Source organism: Aricia agestis, chromosome 2 (assembly GCF_905147365.1).
Source record: "Aricia agestis chromosome 2, ilAriAges1.1, whole genome shotgun sequence".
Classification (NCBI taxonomy): Eukaryota; Metazoa; Arthropoda; class Insecta; order Lepidoptera; family Lycaenidae; genus Aricia; species Aricia agestis.
In genome coordinates this window covers 16,657,989-16,680,563 of record NC_056407.1, presented here as the reverse complement: position 1 = coordinate 16,680,563, position 22,575 = coordinate 16,657,989, and the positions used below count along the sequence as shown (strand labels likewise).

The following is a 22,575-nucleotide window of genomic DNA, read 5'->3' as shown; positions in this document are numbered from 1 at the left end:
TCAATCGCCGGTCTGCCCCCCCCGCGCTGGGCTGCGGCCCGCTCGCCGCCGCCCGCGCCTGTACCGCGCGATCGAATGCCCACAGATTAAAGTACCTAAGCCGAATCACAGACGAGTCGTGTCATAGAACTTCATTTCCTTCGCGACGTTTCGCGAGCGCTAAAATGACGTTTGCATTTTCCGTTATGTTAAATTATGTTTTTTTTTTTTACGTATATTTTTTAATGTTGAATATATTGTTAATTTTGTAACGACAACGTTACAAAGCCCAATGAAATATGTATTTGAATAAGGTATTTAAATATAAAAAATAGATAAAAACTATACAAACATAGCAAATAAACCAATTTCATACAAAGAAACGCACAAACTACACAGAAATAAACACAAGTTGCTATGTTTAAATTTTAAAAGTTTCCTGCACTATAATCGAATATATAAAACTACTATAAAATATAGGTTGGGTTACTAAAATTTTATATTACTATAAAAAGGTTTGCTATTCATACCAATAGTAATTAAAAAAGAATATTTTGTTTTCTAAAAGGCGAAAACCTTGATTTCGTCAGAAAAGGTACGAGTTATGCGATAGACAGAGAGCGGACATGTAGGTGAATATAATTGTAGGCACTTGAACTTAATAGTATCGTAACATGAGTCGTTATTTCTTTAAAAGGGTTTTGCTAGTGAGACTTCTGTTGGTACTACTAATATATATTCTGTGCTTACAGCTAATTAATCTTCAATTGAAAAAAAAAACAAAATTTAAACAACAATATTATCTTTATTCCACAACAAGAAAGTCGCATCATTTTAAATGACACGGCAATTTAAATAAATGCATACTTTGTAAAAAGTTTATTGTCACATTATCATTTCACTATCACACAACAACCCACACTATAAAAGCTTAAATTTCTTTTAAACAACTCACTGGCTTCATTAAATATCACATTCATACATTGATATTGGGACTCGACACAGTCTTAACACTTGGAAGTACTGTCAAACTAAGTATGATTATATTGTTTTTGAGCAAATATATTTGCAATGTCACACATTTAAGATTTTGAATTTGCAATTAAGATCGATTCGGGCCGCAGCAAGCCAGTTGTATCCATACATTTTTATGACCTGTCACATTCTAGGTCATATCAATGTATAAAAAACAGCCCGCCGCGTTGCGTACTTCGAAGTAACTTGTACAATAAACTTCATGAACTATGATACCCTTACAATGTGTATCCTTCGTTGCACAATCACACACATATCACATGCACTTATCACTACAGCTCATCCTTGATCTCTTCAGCATCATCATAGCCGTCGGAGTCATCAGGCATCTGAGGCATACCACCCATGCCGCCCATGCCGCCCATGCCGCCCATGCCGCCGCCGAAACCGTACGGGTCGGGACCGTGGACCTGAAAAGTAATTAAATTGTTCTAAGAAACTTTGAAGTAGTGAGCGAGCTGATGATTATTATAGATCAGGAGTTAGGACACTATAATTACGGCAGCATTGAAACGAATAGAAATTGTCCTGATATTACAACACCTCTCTGCTTTTGTCGAGGGTTTAAGCCGTCACGTCGTGACCAAAATTATATTAGGTCCTTACATAATATGAAATTGGCGTTTTGTATGGGAGGAATATAAAGTCGTTTTTTTTTTGTAAGTATAATATATTTAATTAATCAAAGTATGTACCATTTTTGCTATCTTAAGGGTAGTTCGTTGACCCCTTTAGGACGCCATCATATTATTAAGTCGCGAGTAGTGCGCGACTTCCATACTAAAACGAGCCGCGCGGCAGCCGACTACTCGCGAGTTAATGTGAAGGCGTCCTTACTAAAAAATCGGAGAGACGAGAGTCAATAAATTCTTTGAATGCGGTTTAGACTGCCACATCAGAGTTGAATTTTTTTCCTTGTAGGTAGGAAGTTATCCAAATTCCAAAAAAATGGTAAACTGTTGGAGCGAGATCCGGGGAGTACGGTGGAAGTCGCAGACACATGATACAATGGCTGCAAAGAACTTAAAAGTTAGTGATACGAATACAAACTAACCTTAACATATTCAGCCTCCATCTCGGGCGTCCATGTGGTGTCCTCCTCGTTGGGCAACATCCATTCCTCGCAGTACTTGGTCTGCTTGAAGCAGATCTGAAACACAACATCCTAATGTTACTCAACTAAATCTACACACAACCATAATGCGTACCAGATAGCTGAATCTTTAGTTCTCTGACAGAATATTTGAAACTTTTGGAACTGGCACCGACTTCAAAATTATGAAGATTGAGTACAGAAATAGTTGAGGTTTAGCCGAATTCGGAAAAAGGCACTATTAGATAGGAACAATTATTTAATACTTATTAGTTCATATTATAAGGATGTTATTATTGTTTTTACCTTGGAAGTCGGTTTTAATTTTTTGTTAAAAATAATAATTTCACTCTTTAGTTACCTACTAACCATCGCGTAAGAAAATACTTCAACCCCTTAATATTATCTTAATCTTGGTAAATGTTTACAAACCTACCCCAATTTATTTGACAAACTACTACAAAAGAAAGTCGACGGAGCCCCGCTACGCGGGGCTCCTATATCTGGGTGTTGTGGTCTAAGTTCCAACCTAACCTAACCTACTTTTGGACTTTCTAGATTGTTGTGTTTGTTTTTGTTTTGGCGGGGGGCTGCGCCCCCGAGCCCCCCCTTCCCCCCCTTCGGTATCCGTGGCTGAGTAGTTAAGTAAGACCCACTCATCACAGCCTTGAGATGCCTTAAAAATACTTCGTAAACATCAGAAAACAGATGATCTTATCTGAAGATTACGAAAATCTCAAATGCTAATTTCTTCTAAACGGAGAGTTTACTGGCGGTGGAAACGGTAAGTAGGAGTTTTTCTCACCCAAAACAATCCTCCTTAACCCATGTCACCAACATTTAATTGACGTAGGTTCCTAAACCTTAGCCAAATTTTTCTAAGTATTTTCGCCATACTAACAAGGGTCACATTTCGGCCTGTCATTCGACAGGGGTTGATTTTTGAGAAAAGTTTATCTGAGATTTTTTGCTTCCCTTGGCGCCCCCTATCGATTGGTATAATAAAAAGGGGTGGTCATAGGGGGTTGTATTTTTGTCGTCAAAATTTTTCCAAGTATTTTCGCCATACTAACCAGGTTCGTATATCGGCCTGTATCTGGCCGGGGGTTGATTTTTGAGAAAAGTTTATTTGAGCTTTCTTACTCCCCTCGGCGCCCCCTATCGATTGGTGTATTCAAAAAGGGTGGTTATAAGAGGTTAAAATTTTGACGAAAAATTTTTCTAAGTATTTTTTCCATAGTGCCCCGTTTCCTTCAGTCCAACCCAAATGTGTGCCTTACGCTCTGGAGTAAAGGTTGAATTTGTTACTTATGTTCAATTTTGTGGTACTTGAAATATTATGTATTTTGAAACAACATTATGAAACAACATTAAGTATATTTTTTTATATTAAAATCGCTTTGAAATATACCAAATAAATAAGGACATAACTTGATGACTGATGATATTTTATGGTGTTGTGTGTATATTGTATCCATATGCAACCATGTGAGTTGTGACATTGGTGACCCTGACATGGTAGTGATGATGATGATGATGAATGTAATTTGCATAGTAGCATATGCTTTCAGTTCTTAAAACAACGCCTAAACCCCCAAACTTGTATCTATAAGGAATCAGGAGTTTTCTTAGTATCTTCGGAACCATAGTATACCTTGGTGCAAAATCTTGCGTTTTGGTAGCATATGCTTAGGATGCTTCTCATAAAACCAAAATCACCATATGTTTCCATATAAATTTTGAGGAGTTCCCTCGATTACTCATGGATCCCATCATCAGATCACCACTTTTGTGAAAATGGGACCAAATTGGAGTGAAACCTAATATAACAAAACAAAAATTTTGAAAATCGGTTCACAAACGGCGGAGTAGTGGTCGAACATACAAAAAAAAAAAAAATTTAAAAAAAATCCACAGCCGAATATATAACCTCCTCGTTTTTTGGAAGTCGGTTAAAAAATATTCAGTACATAATGGTCTCAAAACAACTGTTCAATAGATGTTTGATCTTTTGTGGTAAGACCGTTATCATTTATTTTTGTTATAATGCAAATCATATCATGCGCCATACATACAGATAGGGTACACACCATGGAGCTAATATAGAGCTAATATATGCTCTGTGGTACACACACATTACGAAGGGGAGCGTCTGGGCGGGCTGCGTTCGCACATGAAGGGCTCCACTGCAATAATGATGAACGTCCAAAAAAATTAAAATCTTAACAATCGATGCCATTTGGTCACTTGAAATAATATCTTTAAAATGTATTCACAAAATAAGCAATAACGCTTATAGTTCCGTGATAAATATGTTTTTTTTATATTTCGGCTACACGGCTAAAACGCTCAACGTTACAGGCGTTTCCTTTAAAATAATCTTTACCGTTTCGTTATCTATACTCTATACTAATATTATAAATGCGAAAGTATCTCTGTCTGTCTGTCTGTCTGTCTCGCTTTCACGCCAAAACTACCGAACCGATTGTAATGAAATTTTGTATACAGACAGTCTAAAGCCTGAGAAAGGACATAGGCTACTTTTTTACTGAAAAAAAGCGTTGTAAGGGGGTGAAAATGCGTAAATTTGTTCAAATTAAGTTAGTTCCAAAAATCTATAATAGATGGCGCCGTGCGTCTTCTACATCGCGCTAACGCTTGCCCAAAAGTCTTTCTATAAGAGGTGGTATTATCTTACATTCAATTTTCGATTTTTTTCGATTGTTATTTCTATATAACATTATTTAATAAATCAGTACTTTATCTATGCAGTGACGTAACCTTAAACCTATCATTGATAAATAGTTTATGGGTAAAGTTGTGTAATTGGGGGGCTAAATAGGCTTAAAAATTTGGCATAAAATATTAAGTTTAATTTTAAAAATTTAAATATTATGTGCACACTGCACAGCTGTTTTGATTTAAGGGGTACCAGGGTTTTTTTTTATAAAAGCTTTTGACACCAATTTGACACCAATTTTGTTGACATCGCGCACTATAAACTGAAGTCCACGCGGACGAAGTCGCGGGCAACAGCTAGTACCGTTATAAATTTAAAAACCCAATTATCTTAAAACTAAGAACTAAGGACATTCATCATTATTGCAGTGGACTCTTCACATATTATGAACTATCGCGAATTACAGAGTATGTGTAGTGTGTACCTCGCTCTCGGCGTCGGGCATGACGTCATCTTCGGGCCGGTTCTTGTACAGGTCCGTGATCTCGTCCTCGTTCTCCTCGAACATGCGCTCGCACTGTAACACATTTTATTCAAATATTGTTTGTTGAGCAAATTACTTATATTTCAGCACACACTTTTTTATGTCCAATCGGCAAAACGACATAATATTATTATCGATCATATCATTTAATAAAAGACCCCGAAGGCTTCTTTGCTGTACGAGTCATGTAGGGTTTTTGCACTATAATTTTTACTGTAATTATTTTGAATATCTATTACAAAGCGGAAACTAATATTATAAAGCGGAAGAGTTTGTTTGTTTGAACGCGCTAATCTCAGGAACTACTGGTCCGATTTGAAAAATTATTTCGTTAGCTCATTTATCGAGGATAGCTATTTTCCAGGCCAGGGGTCACCAATTAGTTTCGCTCGCGGTCCGTTTTAAAACATGAAATGACCTTCGCGGTCCATACATTTTATAAAAAAAAATTAAATAAAGGTAATTACGGAAATTACATAGGTATTTATTTAGATATCAATGAGAAAAGTAACCATTTTTGTAGCCAATTAACTATCTGAAGTTTGGAGTGAAATATTGGTGCAAGTTAAAGATAGATGTTGAAGTCCTAAGATGAACGAAGATCATCTTCAAACATGCTTGGTCCGCACACAATCGGTCGGCGGTCCGGATGCGGACCGCGGTCCGCCATTTGGTGACCCCTGCTATAGGCTATATTTTATCACGCTAAGACTAATAGGAGCGAAGAAATAGAGGAAAATGTGGAAAAAACGAGGGAAATTATTTGAAAGAGCTTATCTCACGAACTACTGGAGCAATTTTTATTTTATTTGGCACAGATAAGAAGTAGACCACGTGAAGGATCATAGTAGTCTAGTTACTTATACATATTTCAGCACAAATTTATTTATGTCTAATCGGCAAAACGACATATCGATCATATTATCATCTAATAAAAGACCCCGAAGGCTTCTTTGCTGTACGAGTTATGTAGGATTTTTGCACTATAATTTTTACTGTAAATATTTTGAATATTAAAAATAAAATGAGAATCACTAGGCAACACCTACATAGTACTCCAAGCTCTTGTTGAGATCGTCGTCGGTGACAAACTTGGTCTTGGAGAAGTCGGGGTTCATGCCTCCATCCGGCATGATGAGCTGCATGATGGCTAGCTTGCCCGTCGACTTGTAGTACACGCGGACGTAGTCGTCCATCTTCTTGCCTGAACAGTTAATAATTTAATATGAAAAGGAGTTCTCAATATTCCATAGACATATTATAAAATGTAGTATAAAATATATTTTGGTACAACTTTTTATTATAGTTATTTCCTGCAGCTTCGTTGCGCCGAAACTTCTCTATCACACATAAATCCTACTAATATTATAAAGGCGAAAGTTTGCATCATGTATAGATGTATAAGCTATTTTTTGCAGGAAAATGTATGGTTTCCGTAAAATTCCTAGTTTACGCGGGCGAAGCCGCGCGGGACATCTAGTCGTTTATATTTATCCTATGTCCCTTCCGGGACTTCAAGAGTCGCCATCCAATATTATATTAAAAGATAGAATATAATACTTATTTTTAAACCCCGACAAAAAAGAGGGGTGTTATAAGTTTGACGTATCTGTCTGTCTATGTGTGTGTCTGTGGCATATTCGCGCTGAAAGCAGTAGTGAGAGTACTTGGAACTAATACTAGTGATGACAACCAATAATGATTAAGCGGCCATTTACAATTTACGTCAAATTTAGTTCTCTTCTCCCTCATTGGGGGCGCTGATTCCGCTTCAAAATTCAAATAAGCACAAAAAGCAGGTCGTCAAATGGAGGTCAGTGTTTGGTGGGCTTTATATTTTGCATTATAGTTCGTGACATTTATGAATATATTATATATGTCGCAGCCAACTGGTTTAAATAGCCGTTCAATCAATGGTGACCATGGTTAATTTACCATTTAACCAGTTGGCCAAGCGTCATCTAGCTGTAGTGTTGAACGTTGCAGTCAACAAGTCGGCTAAACGACGTATAACTGTGTGATTGAATGGCGTTGTTCAGTCAAAGGGCTAGCCGTTTGATTGAACGGCTATTTAAACCGGCGGCTATTTAAAAATTTTCCATTGATATATATACGGCTGCGACATATATACATCAATGGAAAATTGACCTGGTGCTGCAGCATCACCTGGTAATCAATAGGATACCCAACTCCTCACCAACTTCGAGCAATGGTTTTGTGTTTGGGCTCATTATAATTGCGACAACTAGTAAGACGTAGATAAACAGTAAATATTTGCATGCTGCAGCATCACTTGGATTCTATAGGAGCCGAGCTACATATGAACCCAGTGGTTTCACGTTTGGACTCATATTGACAGCCTCATCCAAGAGGACATTCATAGATGGTATTCATTGGGATAATATGATCCTGTTAATAGAAATTACTCTGCACTATTAAACCAACACAAGTTTAAAAAGCATGAAATAAAATTAAATTGAGAAATTTAAAAAACCCCACCAAACAACTTTAAAAAGAAATGAAATAATATTTACTGACTTTAAGTTTAAATAATTCCTAAGTGTAAAGTGGTATTTTAGTCCATAATTGTTGTCAAGGTGTGTCGGGGGAAAGTCAGTAAATATTATTTCATTACTTTTTAAAGTGGTTTCGCGGGTTTTTTTTTCTAATTTTTTAATTTAATTCCATGTATTAGTAAGCAACTGTTTGTTACAAACTAACAATAATAATAATAGCTCCCACACCAGTTCAGTTACGCTGGTCGGTTTCATTGAAACCAGGCCATACAAAAGTGACAAAAAAATGTTCGTCTTTCAGAGCTGCTACTTTCACAGTGAACTCTCTACAAGGAACATGTACACACCCTAAAGTATTATCACTAGTTTTTGTTACACACTGTATATTCAATATAGTATTGTCGACAATTATAGAATATAAGTCATAGTATTATTGTATTGTTTAACTGCATTGTTTAATCTTAACAACTCTGGCGCATCTGATCTGTCACTCTTGGCTGAATGTAGGCAAAATCTCCTATGAAAATTGTTATCATGGGCGTACCGAGGGGGGCAGAGGGGGTGCAGCTGCCCCCCCTGGATCATGTTGACGTCCCTACTAAGTATATTATCTAGTACTTTTATCTATAAAAATAAAAAATTAAGAACGAATTTTTGCCATTTGTTTGCAATACAATATTTTTACAACTAAAAATTATTAATTTTTTATTCTTTATAAACACCTAGCTTATGAAAAATCTGATTTGCCCCCCCCCTGGCCCAGAACCTGGGTATTTGCCCCCCCCTGGCCCAGAACATGGGTACGCCCATGATTGTTATGGTTCACATATTTTGTATTTAAACTAGCAAATAAAAATAGATAAGACAGGCACATAAAACAAGGTATATAATAATTATACATACAATATAAGTAAATAAATAATCTATACTATCTATACTAATATTATAAATGCGAAAGTATCTCTGTCTGTCTGTCTGTCTGTCTCGCTTTCACGCCAAAACTACTGAACCGATTGTAATGAAATTTTGTACACAGATAGTCTAAAGCCTGAGAAAGGACATAGGCTACTTTTTAACTGGAAAAAGGGGTTGTAAGGGGGTGAAAATGCGTAAATTTGGTCAAATTAAGTTAGTTCCAAAAACTCAAAACAGATGGCGCCAAGAGTCCCCTAGATCGCGCTATTGCTTGCTCATGCGTATTTCTTTAAGAGGTGGTACCATGTTGAATTAGATTTTTCGATTCTTTCGATTGTTATGCACGTTACTAACTAATAACTCACCTACCAACTTAGATATCAAATTCAAAAACAACAGCCCCAAAACTACCGAACCCATTGTAATGAAATTTTGTACACAGATAGTCTAAAGCCTGAGAAAGGACATAGACTACTTCTTACTGGATAAAGGGGTTGTAAGGGGGTGTTTATGCGTAAATTTGTTCAAATTAAGTTAGTTCCAAAAACTGGAACAGATGGCGCCAAGAGTCGCCTAGATCGCGCTATCTCTTGCTCATATGTATTTCTATAAGAGGTGGTACCATGTTGAGTTAATATTTCGATTCTTTCGATTGTTATACATGTTAATAAATAACTCACGTACCAACATAGATATCAGAAACAACAGTCTACCAATAATAAATACCAAATAGTTTATGGGTATTGGGCAAAGCTAAAGTTGTGTAATGCATTACGCAGCTAAGTTGTGTAACGCTAAATAAGCTTGGTATAAAAAAGTTTAATTAAAAAAAAAAAACATTATGTGCACACTACACGGCTGTTTTGGGTATTTTTATTTAAGGGGTACCAGGGTTTCGAAAAAGCTTTTGACACCAATTTTATTGACACCGCGCGCTATAAACTGAAGTCCACGCGGACAAAGTCGCGGGCAACAGCTAGTGTAAAATAAATGTATTAAATGTCTCTCAATTTTAAATGTAATAAGTAAAAGTTGTGATAAAAATGAAAAATGATGAAAATTGAATTGTAAAGTTAAATGTAAAATTAAAATGTCAAGAAAATGTTAGATATCTTATATATTTAAACGAGCAATTCTTGTATATATATATATATATATATATATATAATTGGAATCTCGGAATCGGCTCCAACGATTTTCATGAAATTTAGTATATATCTAGCTAGGATATATCTAGCTAGTATAGATCTAGCTAGGAATCATTTTCAGAAAATGTCTTTTTATTCGTGTTTTATCGATAATCGATAAACTGAAAAATATGACTCTTCCTGACATCTATTGGCAAATAATAATACTATTTTGTTAGCAACTAATTGTTTTAACGACCAGCAGATGGCGTTAATAGTAACACGAAGTCAATGAGTGTTTGCTATACCGAGCAAAGCTCGGTCATCCAGGTACTAAATATTTATTGCAAAGTTGTGACAAGGATGGAAAAGTTATGTATGTATAAAAGTAATAATGTCTCGTACAAAATGTAAACATGTAGGTGTAAATAAAAACATGTATAACTGTCTAAATACGAACATGTAATAAATAAATAAATGTAGAAACTGTCCCTTATCATGTAAGGGGGAACAAGAGGTCCTAAGTGAGGGGCCAATAAAAAAAAATTGTCCTAACCAAACTTGGAAATAACATGTTTCCAACGCGGGAATCGAACCCACGACCTCCGAGTCAAGAGCCGCGCTCTGTACCACTAGACCACGGAGGCGTTGAAGCAAACTAACAGCAGCAGTACTAAGTAGCTACCGCCGCGTATGCGGCATCCACTCTAATATGTGTCTCTGTCTGTCTTGTCTTTTTATTACCTCCAACCTCCTTTGTTACCTCAAACCGCTGAACCGATTTTGCTGAAATTTGGTATAGAGATACTTTGAGTCCCGGGAAAGGACATAGGCTACTTTTTATCCCGGAAAAATGTACGGCTCCAGTGCGATAAACGAATTTTGTCGCAACGGAGTTGAGGGCGTTATCTATATGGGGCCCCCAAAACCACAGGGGCCATTATCCAGCCCCTAAAATTTATCTCTTAACTAGATGTTTCGCGTGGCTTCGCCCGCGTAATTTAGAATGTCACGGAAACCGCACATTTTTCCGCAAAAAAAGAAACCTATGTCCTTTCACGTGGTCTATTCTTCACGTGTGCCAAGCCAGATAATAAGCCCTTTCACTTTCCTCTATTTCTTCGCTCCTATTAGTCTTAGCGTGATAAAATATAGCCTACTAGCTGTTGCCCGCGACTTCGTCCGCGTGGACTTCAGTTTATAGCGCGTGATGTCAACAAAATTGGTGTCAAAAGCTTTAATAAAAAAACCCTGGTACCCCTTAAATCAAAACAGCTGTGCAGTGTCAGTAGGGTTGCTTCCTCATAATGAGGAAGTTCCGCAATATTTTTTGGTTCCTCAACCGTTACTGCATCCTCATAAATAAAAATAAAAAAATCCTCTTCCGCTATCGCTTCCTCAAAATTTAAGAGGAATTTATGAGGAATTTCACTGCCAAATTTTTAAGCTTATTTAGCCCCCCAATTACACAACTTTACCCATAAACTATTTATCATTGATAGGTTTAAGGTAACGTCACTGCATAGATAAAGTACTGATTTACGGCCGTTCCCAATATTTGATATATCTCTGGTTTTGCCCTACTAGAGATAGGAATAGCTCACAATTGACATAAAATACATGTCTCTAATGTCAATTGTGAGCTATTCCTATCTCTAGTAGGGCAAAACCAGAGATAGATCAAATATTGGGAACGGCCGTTAATAAGTTACGTAAAAAAAAATAATAATAGCTCCCACACCGGTTTCGGTGACGGTGGCCGACAACAATCCAACCAAGACCGAACAATCGAAAAAATAGATTATATTATAATACCACCTCTTATGGAACGACTTCTGGGCAAGCGTTAGCGCGATGTAGGAGACGCACAACGCCATCTATTTTGAATTTTTGGAACTAACTTAATTTGAACAAATTTACGCATTTTCACCCCCTTACAACGCTTTTTTCCAGTAAAAAAGTAGCCTATGTCCTTTCTCAGGTTTTAGACTATATGTATACAAAATTGTATACAAAATTTAATTACAATCGGTTCGGTAGTTTTGGCGTGAAAGCTAGACAGACAGACAGACAGAGATACTTTCGCATTTATAATATTAGTATAGATAGCCTTTCTCGATAAATGGGCTATCTAACACTGAAAGATTTTTTTTTTAAATCGGACCAGTAGTTCCTGAGATTAGCGCGTTCAAACAAACAAACTAACTAACAAACTCTTCCGCTTTATTATAGAAAGTATAGATCATTTCTTAGTGAACATTGATTTTTGTCTTACTTTTAACATAACATAACATTATGTGCTGTGCATAATATGCATGGTACCTGCTTTTCTTGACACATTTCATTATCTGGATTTTCGAATATCTGAATGCCTTACAACAACAATAAGTCAAATTAATTGAGTCCCTACTGTGCTCTATTTCATGGACATACTTGCTCTACAGTCTACCATATTACTGTTGTCCCAACAATAATAAATCAAAGCCAGTATACCCAAACATTTCAAGTAATAAGTTTTACTAAACTCATCTTTAAAAAGAGTGTTAATGCTCAATAATCAATTAAGTATATTAATACACTTTAACTAATCTTAGATTAGGTAACACCAAGAAGTTAAACATATTGGCTACCAAATCATACCTACATATTTGTATAAAATTCCTGGGGATTTTAAGGTGCTTTGACTTTAAGGAAGTTTAACTATAGATATAAATAAATTAAAAATTTGTTAATCAAAGAATACATAATATAAAGTAAAGTGTACTTTTTCACAAAAAGCAAGTAAAGACTTTTGGCTGGGATATTATTCTACAGTTACTAATTAAAATATTACAGACTAGTCAAATTTAAATTTATACTGTTTATTAGTAATTAATGTAACTTTTAACTTACAAATTTCGTCAATGAGCTCAGAGATGTAGACAGCGGAGCGATGAGCCGGAACTTTCTGCTGCATGGTGTTCCCGCTGGCATCCATCCGGAAGTTGCCCACCTGCAAAACATGTCCTCGTTAACTTTTAACGTCTATGCGATGTACTTAATAATAAATGATTAAGTACATCGCATAGACAAAACAATGTATTTTCATGTCAGCTTGTTTTATGCAATATTCTAGAAAAATCGAAAATTTTTCTAAGTCTTTTTTTCCATAGTGCCCCTAAGGCTACACCTCGACCAAAATATGGGAACAGAAGTGGTACCAAACCAATGTTCTGGTACAAATTGAAGTCGTGGTTGTATAAAGTAAGTATATGTATACATATTGAAAGGCACTCACATCAACTTTTTTCCATTTGTCAACAGCCTTTATAGCGGCGTTCAGCTCTTCAAACGTTGTTCGACACACTGAAAATGATTACTGATATTTTAGCTGATTTATTATTAAAAATTATCGTTTAAATTTTTATTTTACTAAAAAGATCCAAAAAATATCATACAAACCTAAACATTTTAAATTTTGCGGGTCAATTCTTGCCGATACTAAAGCATTTATAGTAAACAAATACACAGTTAAAAGTTTGTAATTCATTTTGAATATATTTTTACTATATTTACGTAGTTTTTCTCACATGTATGGCACAAAATTGTGAAGTTTTGCAGGTTTTCTACACGTACTACACTTTATATTTCCTACGTGTTTGGTGTTTATCATTTTTGATAAATTACACGAAATGCATTTTGATTGGTTGATTTTGACGTTGACGTATTAAAAGTTTTTTTTTTAATATAGTGCTAAATGACAAACGCTATGGCTAACCAGTCTGAGTACTCATATTTTAAATATAACAAAATATGCAAGCCAAAATAAATAAAACCAAATATCTGTCCGTTGATTCCAGTTTAGAGTTTAGACTATGGTTTTTATATTTATTTGGGTTTTTAAGAGGAAAAACCATTGGCAAAAACAAAAAAATATTTGACTTATTTACTATGGCAATAACATTAGTCACTGGAAAGCGAACGGATATCAATTCAGATACTTTTAAATTTTAGTTTTGTTACAAATAAAAACATAATATTTTATGACTCCGAAAATATTCTTATAATCCAAATCATAGTAAATAATTCACTATTTTATGTAGGCTCCCTTATTATGTTTGAAAAATATTTGCCCTTTCTAAACTCCCTCGCTCGCCCATTCTCCGGTTTTCCGCCCGCCACCCTCCACCATCAACTGACCCAAACCAAACCAACAGTTCGCATTCGGTCTCTGTGAACGTGGGACGTATGCTTATCGGAATGTTAATTTTTTTTGTGCATATCAAATCTTCTCAAAACCTAAAAATACCATAATTTTGTTGTTTTGTTGACTAAGAAGTGACGCTATCGTGAAATTTGTAAAGACAGAACATTGTTTCTATCCAAATAGAGGTAAGTGAATAGTTGACAGACTGCGTCTTTTTCCACTTCGTGCATAATAGTTAAAAATGTTGTTAGTACATATATTTCTTTGTGTAAATAATTATGCAAATAATATAATTTCATAATGTTCCTAGTTTATTCCAGTTTCAGTAATGATAATGTCATTACTCTTCATCTGTGATACCGTATGTTCCGTTTTTTACTACTCTTATTCGATTTTTACCCTATTCTATCACACTACTGGTAAAAAACAACATCAGCGTAATTTAGGAAAGTACTTATTTCATAATAATATGCCGCGTGCGGTATTCGTCTGTGCGACGACCTGGCAACGCTATACTTATTTGAAATCGCAATTTTTTGTCGTACATAATAAACACGTAAATCCTAAATCCTGCCGGTATGACCCTTTGTTTTCTCAGTAAAATCGGCCCTTTGTCCTTCGCAAAGAACGCTGGGTGCGCCGTGGTAAAGGAATTTCGACTCTAGAAAAGTGCCATAATACAATATGATGATATACATTCATCGTTCGAGCCTCGCTCTACTGTTCCCCGCGTCGTTTCGTCGTCTCTGTGTTCGTGTGTACCTACGCCTAGTACGTCAGTGTAGTCGTGCAGTAGTTTGTTTATAGTATCCGACAAAGTGTTATAGCCTCTAGAGTTATCGACGTAAGGTTTAAAATGGTATTTAGGTCGACGTCCTCGTCGGTGTTTTTCTATCGATCTGTGCGGTGGCCAATGGCATTTATGTCCTGCGCGGCTGTGCCTCGCCCCTCCGGTGAAAGCCGGCTCGATGTATCATACTTGTGTAAAGTTGTGTATGATATACAAGATATTAAGTATATTATCTTATCGTATTAGATTCGATGCAATACTGCTTTAATAGGAACATATCGGCCTAGAATTATTAAATATACGTCGAAACAAACAACAAAACGGGTGATAGTTACCATTGTTTTTGACTCGTTGGCCGATCACTAGCGTGACGGTCCTCGTTACGATCGCTGTGCGGGGGGAGCGAGCCTGAAATAGAAGCGCGGATTGCAAGCGCACGACGTGGCAACACCGCCGCACGGTGCGCTCAGTGTCGGTTCAAAATGGCGACTGTGCGTGATCGATACCGTGTAATTCTTGTTAAAATATCTGTATTTGTGATGAATTCCGTTGTTGGTCGGCCCGAATGGTGCCCTGAAACCCTGGGGCGTGGGCCTCGCAAGACGGTGCCCGACCTCAATGTACGTATCTCCAACCATATTGCGCCGACACCCCTAGTATGTATGGATATGTTAACTATATGCGTTCGAGATGATCTAGTTATGACACTAGCATATCCGTACTACTGCTAAGATAAATTGATCCTATCTAGTTATAAAATTATAAATGATCACGCGGATGCTCCATTTTTTTCAGGTATTACGTAACAAAAAGTTTGTAGGTTATAATTTAAAGTTGATTGCTACACTTCATTACAAGTATAGCATTACAATAATCGGTATTAACTTTTCTTGTTTTTTTATCTAAATACTTTTTAATCAATAGAACCTGCTATAACAAGATGCCCTCAAACTTTATTAATTCCACAAAATGGCGGACTTCATTTATAAATTAAGACGCAGTACAGTCTACACAGTGCTTAATGCTGGCAACGTCGCAATTTTTAGCCGTCACTTGCTGTATGAGATAAGAAATTTCAAGGCTAAGCGTTTCGTATCCTCATAATAACACTGAAGTTAAAATGCGTTGTTCTCAATAATTGAACAGTAGCGGTGTTTATGCACGGTAGACTATCGGTAAACAGAAATTGGGAATTATAATAATTTTATTTCTATACTTAATATTATAAAGCGGAAGAGTTTGTTAGTTAGTTTGTTTGTTTCTTCAATCTTCAAATCTCAGGAACTACTGGTCCGATTTGAAAAAATCTTAGATAGCCCATTTATCGAGAAAGGCTATATAGGCTATATTTTATCATGCTAATAGTAATAGAAGCGAAGAAATAGAGGAAAATGTGGAAAAAACGGAGGAAATTGTTTAAAATTGCTTATTATCTTAAGAAAGTACTGGAAAGAATTTTTCAAATCAGACCAGTAGTTCCTGAGATTAGCGCTTTCAAACAATCAAACTCTTCCGCTTTAAAATATTAGTATGATATTATATGAACAGTACTCGCTTTCTATCAAAAGCACATTTTTATGTGTTAAAAAATTTAATCTTAAAATCCAACAGAAAATATTATATTCAGTATTTTTGTCGCGGTTAAAGCCGCGACAAAAAAGGCACTGATACTGGAATAAAATTAAAATATATTGTCTGCATTTTAATTTACAATACGCTATTATCATGCTTTAGTAAATAGTAGATAGAGTAGATTTGTTAGAGTAGTAGCTTCAGTAGATGAGATCTTTGTTTGTTTTGTTTGAAAACACAAGAAACTAGGAGACTGAAAATACTAAGAAGTTTCCGAAAAATTCTGAGAACAGAAAATACTATAAAGAAGATGCATCCTCGAATAATAAATTAAAAATATTACTAATGGAATTGAACACATCTATCAAGAAAGAAACAATCTTGATTAAGTTTATTTTTTTTAATATGTACTAATTTTTCTAAGATGATAATATTAACAATACAAATATGATGTACATAATATGTAATTTAGTGACTTTATTGTACTTTATATCATACTAGCTGTTGCCCGCGACTTCGTCCGCGTGGACTTCAGTTTATAGCGCGCGATGTCAACAAAATTGGTGTCAAATTGTTGACATCACTTTACGTGGGAGAGCCATGCTTCGGCACGAATGGGCCGGCTCGACCGGATAAATACCACGTTCTCACAGAAAACCGGCGTGAAACAGCGCTTGCGCTGTGTTTCGCCGAGTGAGTGAGTTTACCGGAGGCCCAATCCCCTAACCCCTACCCTATTCCCTTCCCTACCCTCAACTATTCCCTTCCCTTCCCTTCCCTACCCTCCCCTATTACCCTATTCCCTCTTAAAAGGCCGGCAACGCACTTGCAGCTCTTCTGATGCTGCGAGTGTCCATGGGCGACGGAAGTTGTTTTCCATCAGGTGACCCGTTTGCTCGTTTGGGGGCAAACGGTTTTTCATAAAAAAAAAGAAGATAAGATAGATTGATTATTATTATACCAAGTGATAATATTATTAAACATATTATTCAAACGTATTAAAAACTATAAACAAAAACATAATAACTAATTATAAGTATGATTAGTTTTATGTTACAATGAAGTAAAAATTAAACGCCATCTGTTGAATCGTATTAGAACTAAAATGTTCATTGCATCGATATATTTCTGTATTTTTTATAATATTATACATAAAATACATTTAAGATTTTAGAAATTTTATTTTAATACACATCCAAGACCCAGGAACATTGAAAACTTTTTGTTCCGCCTGCGGGACTCGAACCCAGGACCCCCGGGATGAGCGCTGGCCACGCGCAATGCGAATTAATTTTCATCGATATTTTTATGGAAATAAGATATTTTCCCACATCAAAATGTAGCCTATGTCCTTTCTCAGACTCTAGAATAACTGTGTAGGTACAAAATTTCATTGCAATCGGTTCAGTAGTTTTGGCGTGAAAGCGAGACAGACAGACAGACAGACTGAGATACTTTCGCATATATAATATTAGTATGGATCATGTTCAAAATATGGATTTTGGAGGCTAGCAGTATCACAGAATACAATATTATACATTATTATAATAGTGCAGTATGTAAACTTATTCTTGGTATAATGAATCCCACCAAAAACGTTTTCATGTAAAAATGTTGCCAAGGCGAAAACATAATATAGTTCTTGGTGTCAAAAAGTAGTAAGATTTTATGTAGAGCCAAGTTTCTAACCTCATATACTCAGCCCTAAATCTAAAAACCTTAATTTTACACATAAGTCGCGGCGAAATACTTGATACTAGAGATCGCCCGATGGTCGAAATTAGACCTTAGCTTCAACGACATTAGGACTACTACCTATATTTTGTTAAAAAAAATATTGACTTTATCATATATTTTTTTCAACTCTTGTCGCTGGGAATATACTGATCTCAGACTGGCCGTGTACAGTTCGACAAGGCTTTATATGAACGTGGCGAGAAAAGGAACTAAACACTTATATCATACAAAAACGTCATTTTTGACATGTGTTTGACTGTTCTCCTTTACCAGCAGCACTCCCGTCAATGCCACCCACGTTCATTTGAAGCCTTGTCGAGCTGTAAAGTTCGACAAGGCTTTAAACAAAAATAAGTGATAATACTTTAGGGTATGTACATGTTCCTTGAGTTCACTGTGAAAGTAGCAGCGCTGAAAGACCAAAAATTTTTTTTCACTTTTGTATGGGGAAACTCGTGACGCTCGGGCCCTTGCGTACACCCTAAAGTATTATCACTTATTTTTGTTACACCCTGCATAGTCTGTCAAAAAAGTGAAGAAATTAAAAAGTGGCAACATCGTAGTGTCATCCCTTTCAAATAAATCTAATGAAAAAGGGATGACTACGATGTTGCCACTTTTTAATTTCTTCACTTTTTTGACGGACTATATTTAATGTTAAATCTACGTGTTTGAGGCATTCTTTGGCCATTCTTATGGTTTATTAATAATTAACGGAACGACAAAATTCAACAATATCTAGTATTAAATGTTCCTCTAACAACATTCTAAAAACCTTTATTAACTACATGAAGTATGCAGACCGACTCCTTTGTTATGTCCTAGTTGGTAGGACATAACATTACACGCTTTTGATTATCAGTGTATATAAGCGTCAAAATTATACACCGATATTTAAAGGCTCTCCTATATATAGTATCTCAATGGTATGTATAGGCTTGTCACTCAAAAATCTGTCAACTTTCCTAGTGTGTGTATTGTAGTGTGTGTAATGTTTTATTTGTTAAAAAAATGATGATAAAAGCATAATTTCAAAATAATATGCTCGATGCACTCTTTCAAAATGCGCTGCATCGCAGGGCATTGCAGCGCAGCTCTTCACAAGGTGCTCGTGTCCAAGCTTCTCAGCAAAAATACAAAAATCCGAATCTATAATACGATTATTCGGCCTATACTAATGTATGGCTGTGACTTGTGAGGGTTGGACGCTGACACAAAAGGAGGAGAATAAACTCCTAGTCGCTGAAAGGGACCTCAGAAAAATCCTGGGCCCAGCCAAAACAAATGACGGCTGTTGGCGAATCCGGAAGAATGCCGAAATTGAAGAACTGGTGGCCCAACCCAATAATATAATCGGAGATTCAAAGGCTCACCGACTCCTTTGGCTGGGCCACGTGGAAAGAATGGGAGAGGATCGCGGTGTAAAAAGAGCGTATAAGGGCCGTCCAACAGGCCGTCGTCCTGTTGGATGCCCCAGGTATCACTGGAGAGATGCTGTTGAGGCTGACCTGCGTGACCTTTAAGTCAGTATAACTGGCAGGAGGTAGCGCAGGACAGGGCTCAATGCCGCCATTTCGGAGGACAAGATCCACTTTGGGTCGCTGAGCCAGCGGAGTTAGTTAGTTAGTTACTCTTTCACCATATAAACTATAACTGTGCAAAATTTCATTCACCTACGTTTCTCCATTTTTCGTCAAAAGGCATACAAAGTTTTTCTATCGCGTATAAGTATAGATAATATTGTGTCAGCCGCACGAGAAGAATCTAACTCTACACATCAGAAATAAAATGTTCAATAACTTTATGAAATGACTGATGTAATGAAAACTGGCCAAGTTAGATCTAATCTACTTTAAGATCTCACATTATTTAAATAACATCAATTGTTATAGATATTCAATAAAACAAAGAAATAGACTCTATTATTTGTTCATAATGTTATGTATTTAGTTCCTAATTCCTAACATACATTATAAATATTTCAATTTTCCATATAACTTAGCACTCATTTAGATCTCCATCCTTTTTACGGCGAATTCCATTGACACGAATAATGTTTGTATGGAACTTGGCTCTCCAAAAATACATTTATGTTTTTGGTGGGATTAAAAATATGTAATAACATGTCCTAGTAATATGTCCTAGCCAGCATTCCCTTCGTTAACTGTTTTGCTTAATGAATATTATTAGGACAGTTTTAATCTGTTGATACCAAAGAGTTGATATTTTAAGTAATAGGTAGGTATCATCGTTCATTTACTATACAAAATAATAGTATTGATTAAACCGCGATTGGCGGGAAAACTTAATAAGGACTGCGTTCTGTCTGTGCTCCCAGTTGTAAGTGGTAACCGTTGTATAATTTTAGAGAAAGGAGATTTGTTTTGGTCCAACACCTTCGTTGTAGAGATTCGTCGGTCGTGGCATTTTGTACCACGTCCGTTTCGCTCTTTATTATTTAATGCGATGTTGCCGTTCCGCCGCAGCTCGGGCTCGATTACGCGGCCGGCAGATAGCTGCGGCTGGTGGATGGAGTGGCGCTAGGGCTACGAGCAGTCAGTCGGCCGCGCAGCTTGGTGCGCGACGTTCGTGCGCGGAGGGTTTTTGTTAATCTCTCTCCTGTGTATACCCCGGTCGACTGCTGTTCGAGAGGGACGGAAACATTCGAGGGAACGATCCGTCAAGAGAGAGATGGCGCTATGGCAGTGTCGCAACCTCGCCCACCTGACCGTGTTGACGCCGCGCTCGAAAAAGTTGCGCCGCTGCGCTATTTGGAGGCGCACGAATGTGCTCGCACCGAGCTTATCTCACCGCGGTTTTATCACAAATACTTGTCACAAAACTGTTTTAAGAGTAGTTTGAGGTGATAACCATTCTGCATTGAAGATTCAAGTCACAACGTTATCTCAAGAGGGTATAGCGGTACGTATCTTTTTGAGAAAACTTTACTGTTTTCAATTAATCCCAATCTGCTCAAAATGTGCTCGGTTCCGGTTCTGTACCCCTATAGCTTTTTGTGGGTATAAATATTTGATCTACTGCATCATGGTAATTGTTTGTATTTAATCGCCATTTTCTACGTCGGTGACATATTCGTCACCGACGTAGAAGAGAGAAGCCGCGCCGTCCCCGATTCTTCGGACCCATAGTAAACCGGACTTTACCGCTCTATTCCGAAAGTCGATTTCACTTATTTAAGAACAACCAACTCGCAATGATTCATTGTGGAAATAATAATAACATTTTCTTGCGCGACTATACTTTGAAAGACATCAGTGTACCATAGCTGTTGGCTGTTGCCCGTTTCTATAATAACGCGCCATAAAAAAGGCGGGATGTCAATTGTCATTAATGTCAATAATGTCATTTAATTTGTTTTGTGGAAAATGTGAAATTGTGCATTTTGTAATTTGTTGCCAAGTTGTAAGTTAAACCGACGAGCGTTTTGCGCCGTCGTCAGTTGAACATTTGAGTTTTATCGATTTGTGTACGTTTTCCACTATAAATAAGTTCCAGTTTGTGTCATCGCCTTCGAAGTAGGACCGGTTTCGCTCGGAATCTGTGTGTGTGAGCAACTCGGAATTTTAAAGCAGCTCGACTTTTAGTAGGTACTAAGCCTCCTGTTATATATTAATATTATATTGCGTAATTTATTTGCACTCGAAATAAAGCCTTATGAAGTTTATTTTGTAACAATCATTCGAGCGTGTTGACGTCATCGCGATCGAGCCGACGAGCGGCATCACATTTAATATACAATTATGTACTATATTGTAGCGTATGTATTGTTTCTGTGGCGTTATCTATAAACCTTACGTAATCCAAGCTCTTTGAAAATCATACACAATTATTATCGTTCGGTTTCTAAACACTAAGAAATAAACAACTCTGTTTGATTAGATCCTTCAGTATTCAGAATCCAGTTGTGGATATGCGTCTTTTCAGACATTACTTTACGTATGAGTTTCTATGAGAGGAAGCCATAATATGTAAACAATTAAAATGTAACTTTGTCGACATGAATTGTGTAATAAAAGCATGTGGTTCATGAACATGTGGTTTTGTGATAGCCACTGGTACTACCCTATGTAACCTAAAAATAAAATGTAAACTAACCACAATTATGATTCATATACAAATTATTAAAAACTTATATTTTAAATATGTGATGATAACATAACCAATGATAACCTAACTAAAGAATCTAATGATACCTCTCGAGCTATAATATGATTGCAGCTAATATCACATACACTAAGGAAACCAACCATCCTGATATAGTTGGGTATTAACACCTCCATTATCATCATATCATCTTATCATCTTTAGCTGAACATTATTTTATGTGAATGTGCTTGTAACTATTAGGCCATGTGGCCTGCATGGTGTTAACATAAATAA

The 22,575-nt window shown here is 36.5% G+C and overlaps 2 protein-coding genes across 7 annotated transcripts in view; one reads left to right on the top strand and one right to left on the bottom strand.

Moving 5' to 3' along the window:
• Nucleotides 1–764: 764 nt before the first annotated feature.
• On the bottom strand, nt 765–13,539 carry LOC121740028 (protein seele). The gene is made up of 7 exons (XM_042132723.1): nt 13,331–13,539; nt 13,167–13,234; nt 12,782–12,881; nt 6,381–6,535; nt 5,272–5,364; nt 2,069–2,164; nt 765–1,424 (listed from the first exon to the last, which is right to left on the bottom strand). The coding sequence occupies exons 1-7, from the start codon at nt 13,416–13,418 to the stop codon at nt 1,287–1,289; spliced, it is 738 nt and encodes a 245-aa protein (XP_041988657.1). The 5' UTR covers nt 13,419–13,539; the 3' UTR covers nt 765–1,286.
• A 532-nt stretch (nt 13,540–14,071) lies between these two features.
• LOC121740027 (paired amphipathic helix protein Sin3a) overlaps nt 14,072–22,575 on the top strand; it is a 48,051-nt gene continuing 39,547 nt past the window's right edge. For 3 of the 6 annotated variants that reach the window (XM_042132722.1, XM_042132720.1, XM_042132716.1), the window contains exon 1: nt 20,722–21,096. The gene's annotated coding sequence lies outside the window, so the exon portion shown is untranslated. Of the gene's footprint in view, nt 14,261–15,284; nt 15,486–20,721; nt 21,097–21,612; nt 21,783–22,575 lie in introns of those variants that run through there. The other 3 variants (XM_042132718.1, XM_042132717.1, XM_042132719.1) reach the window with 3 other exon arrangements.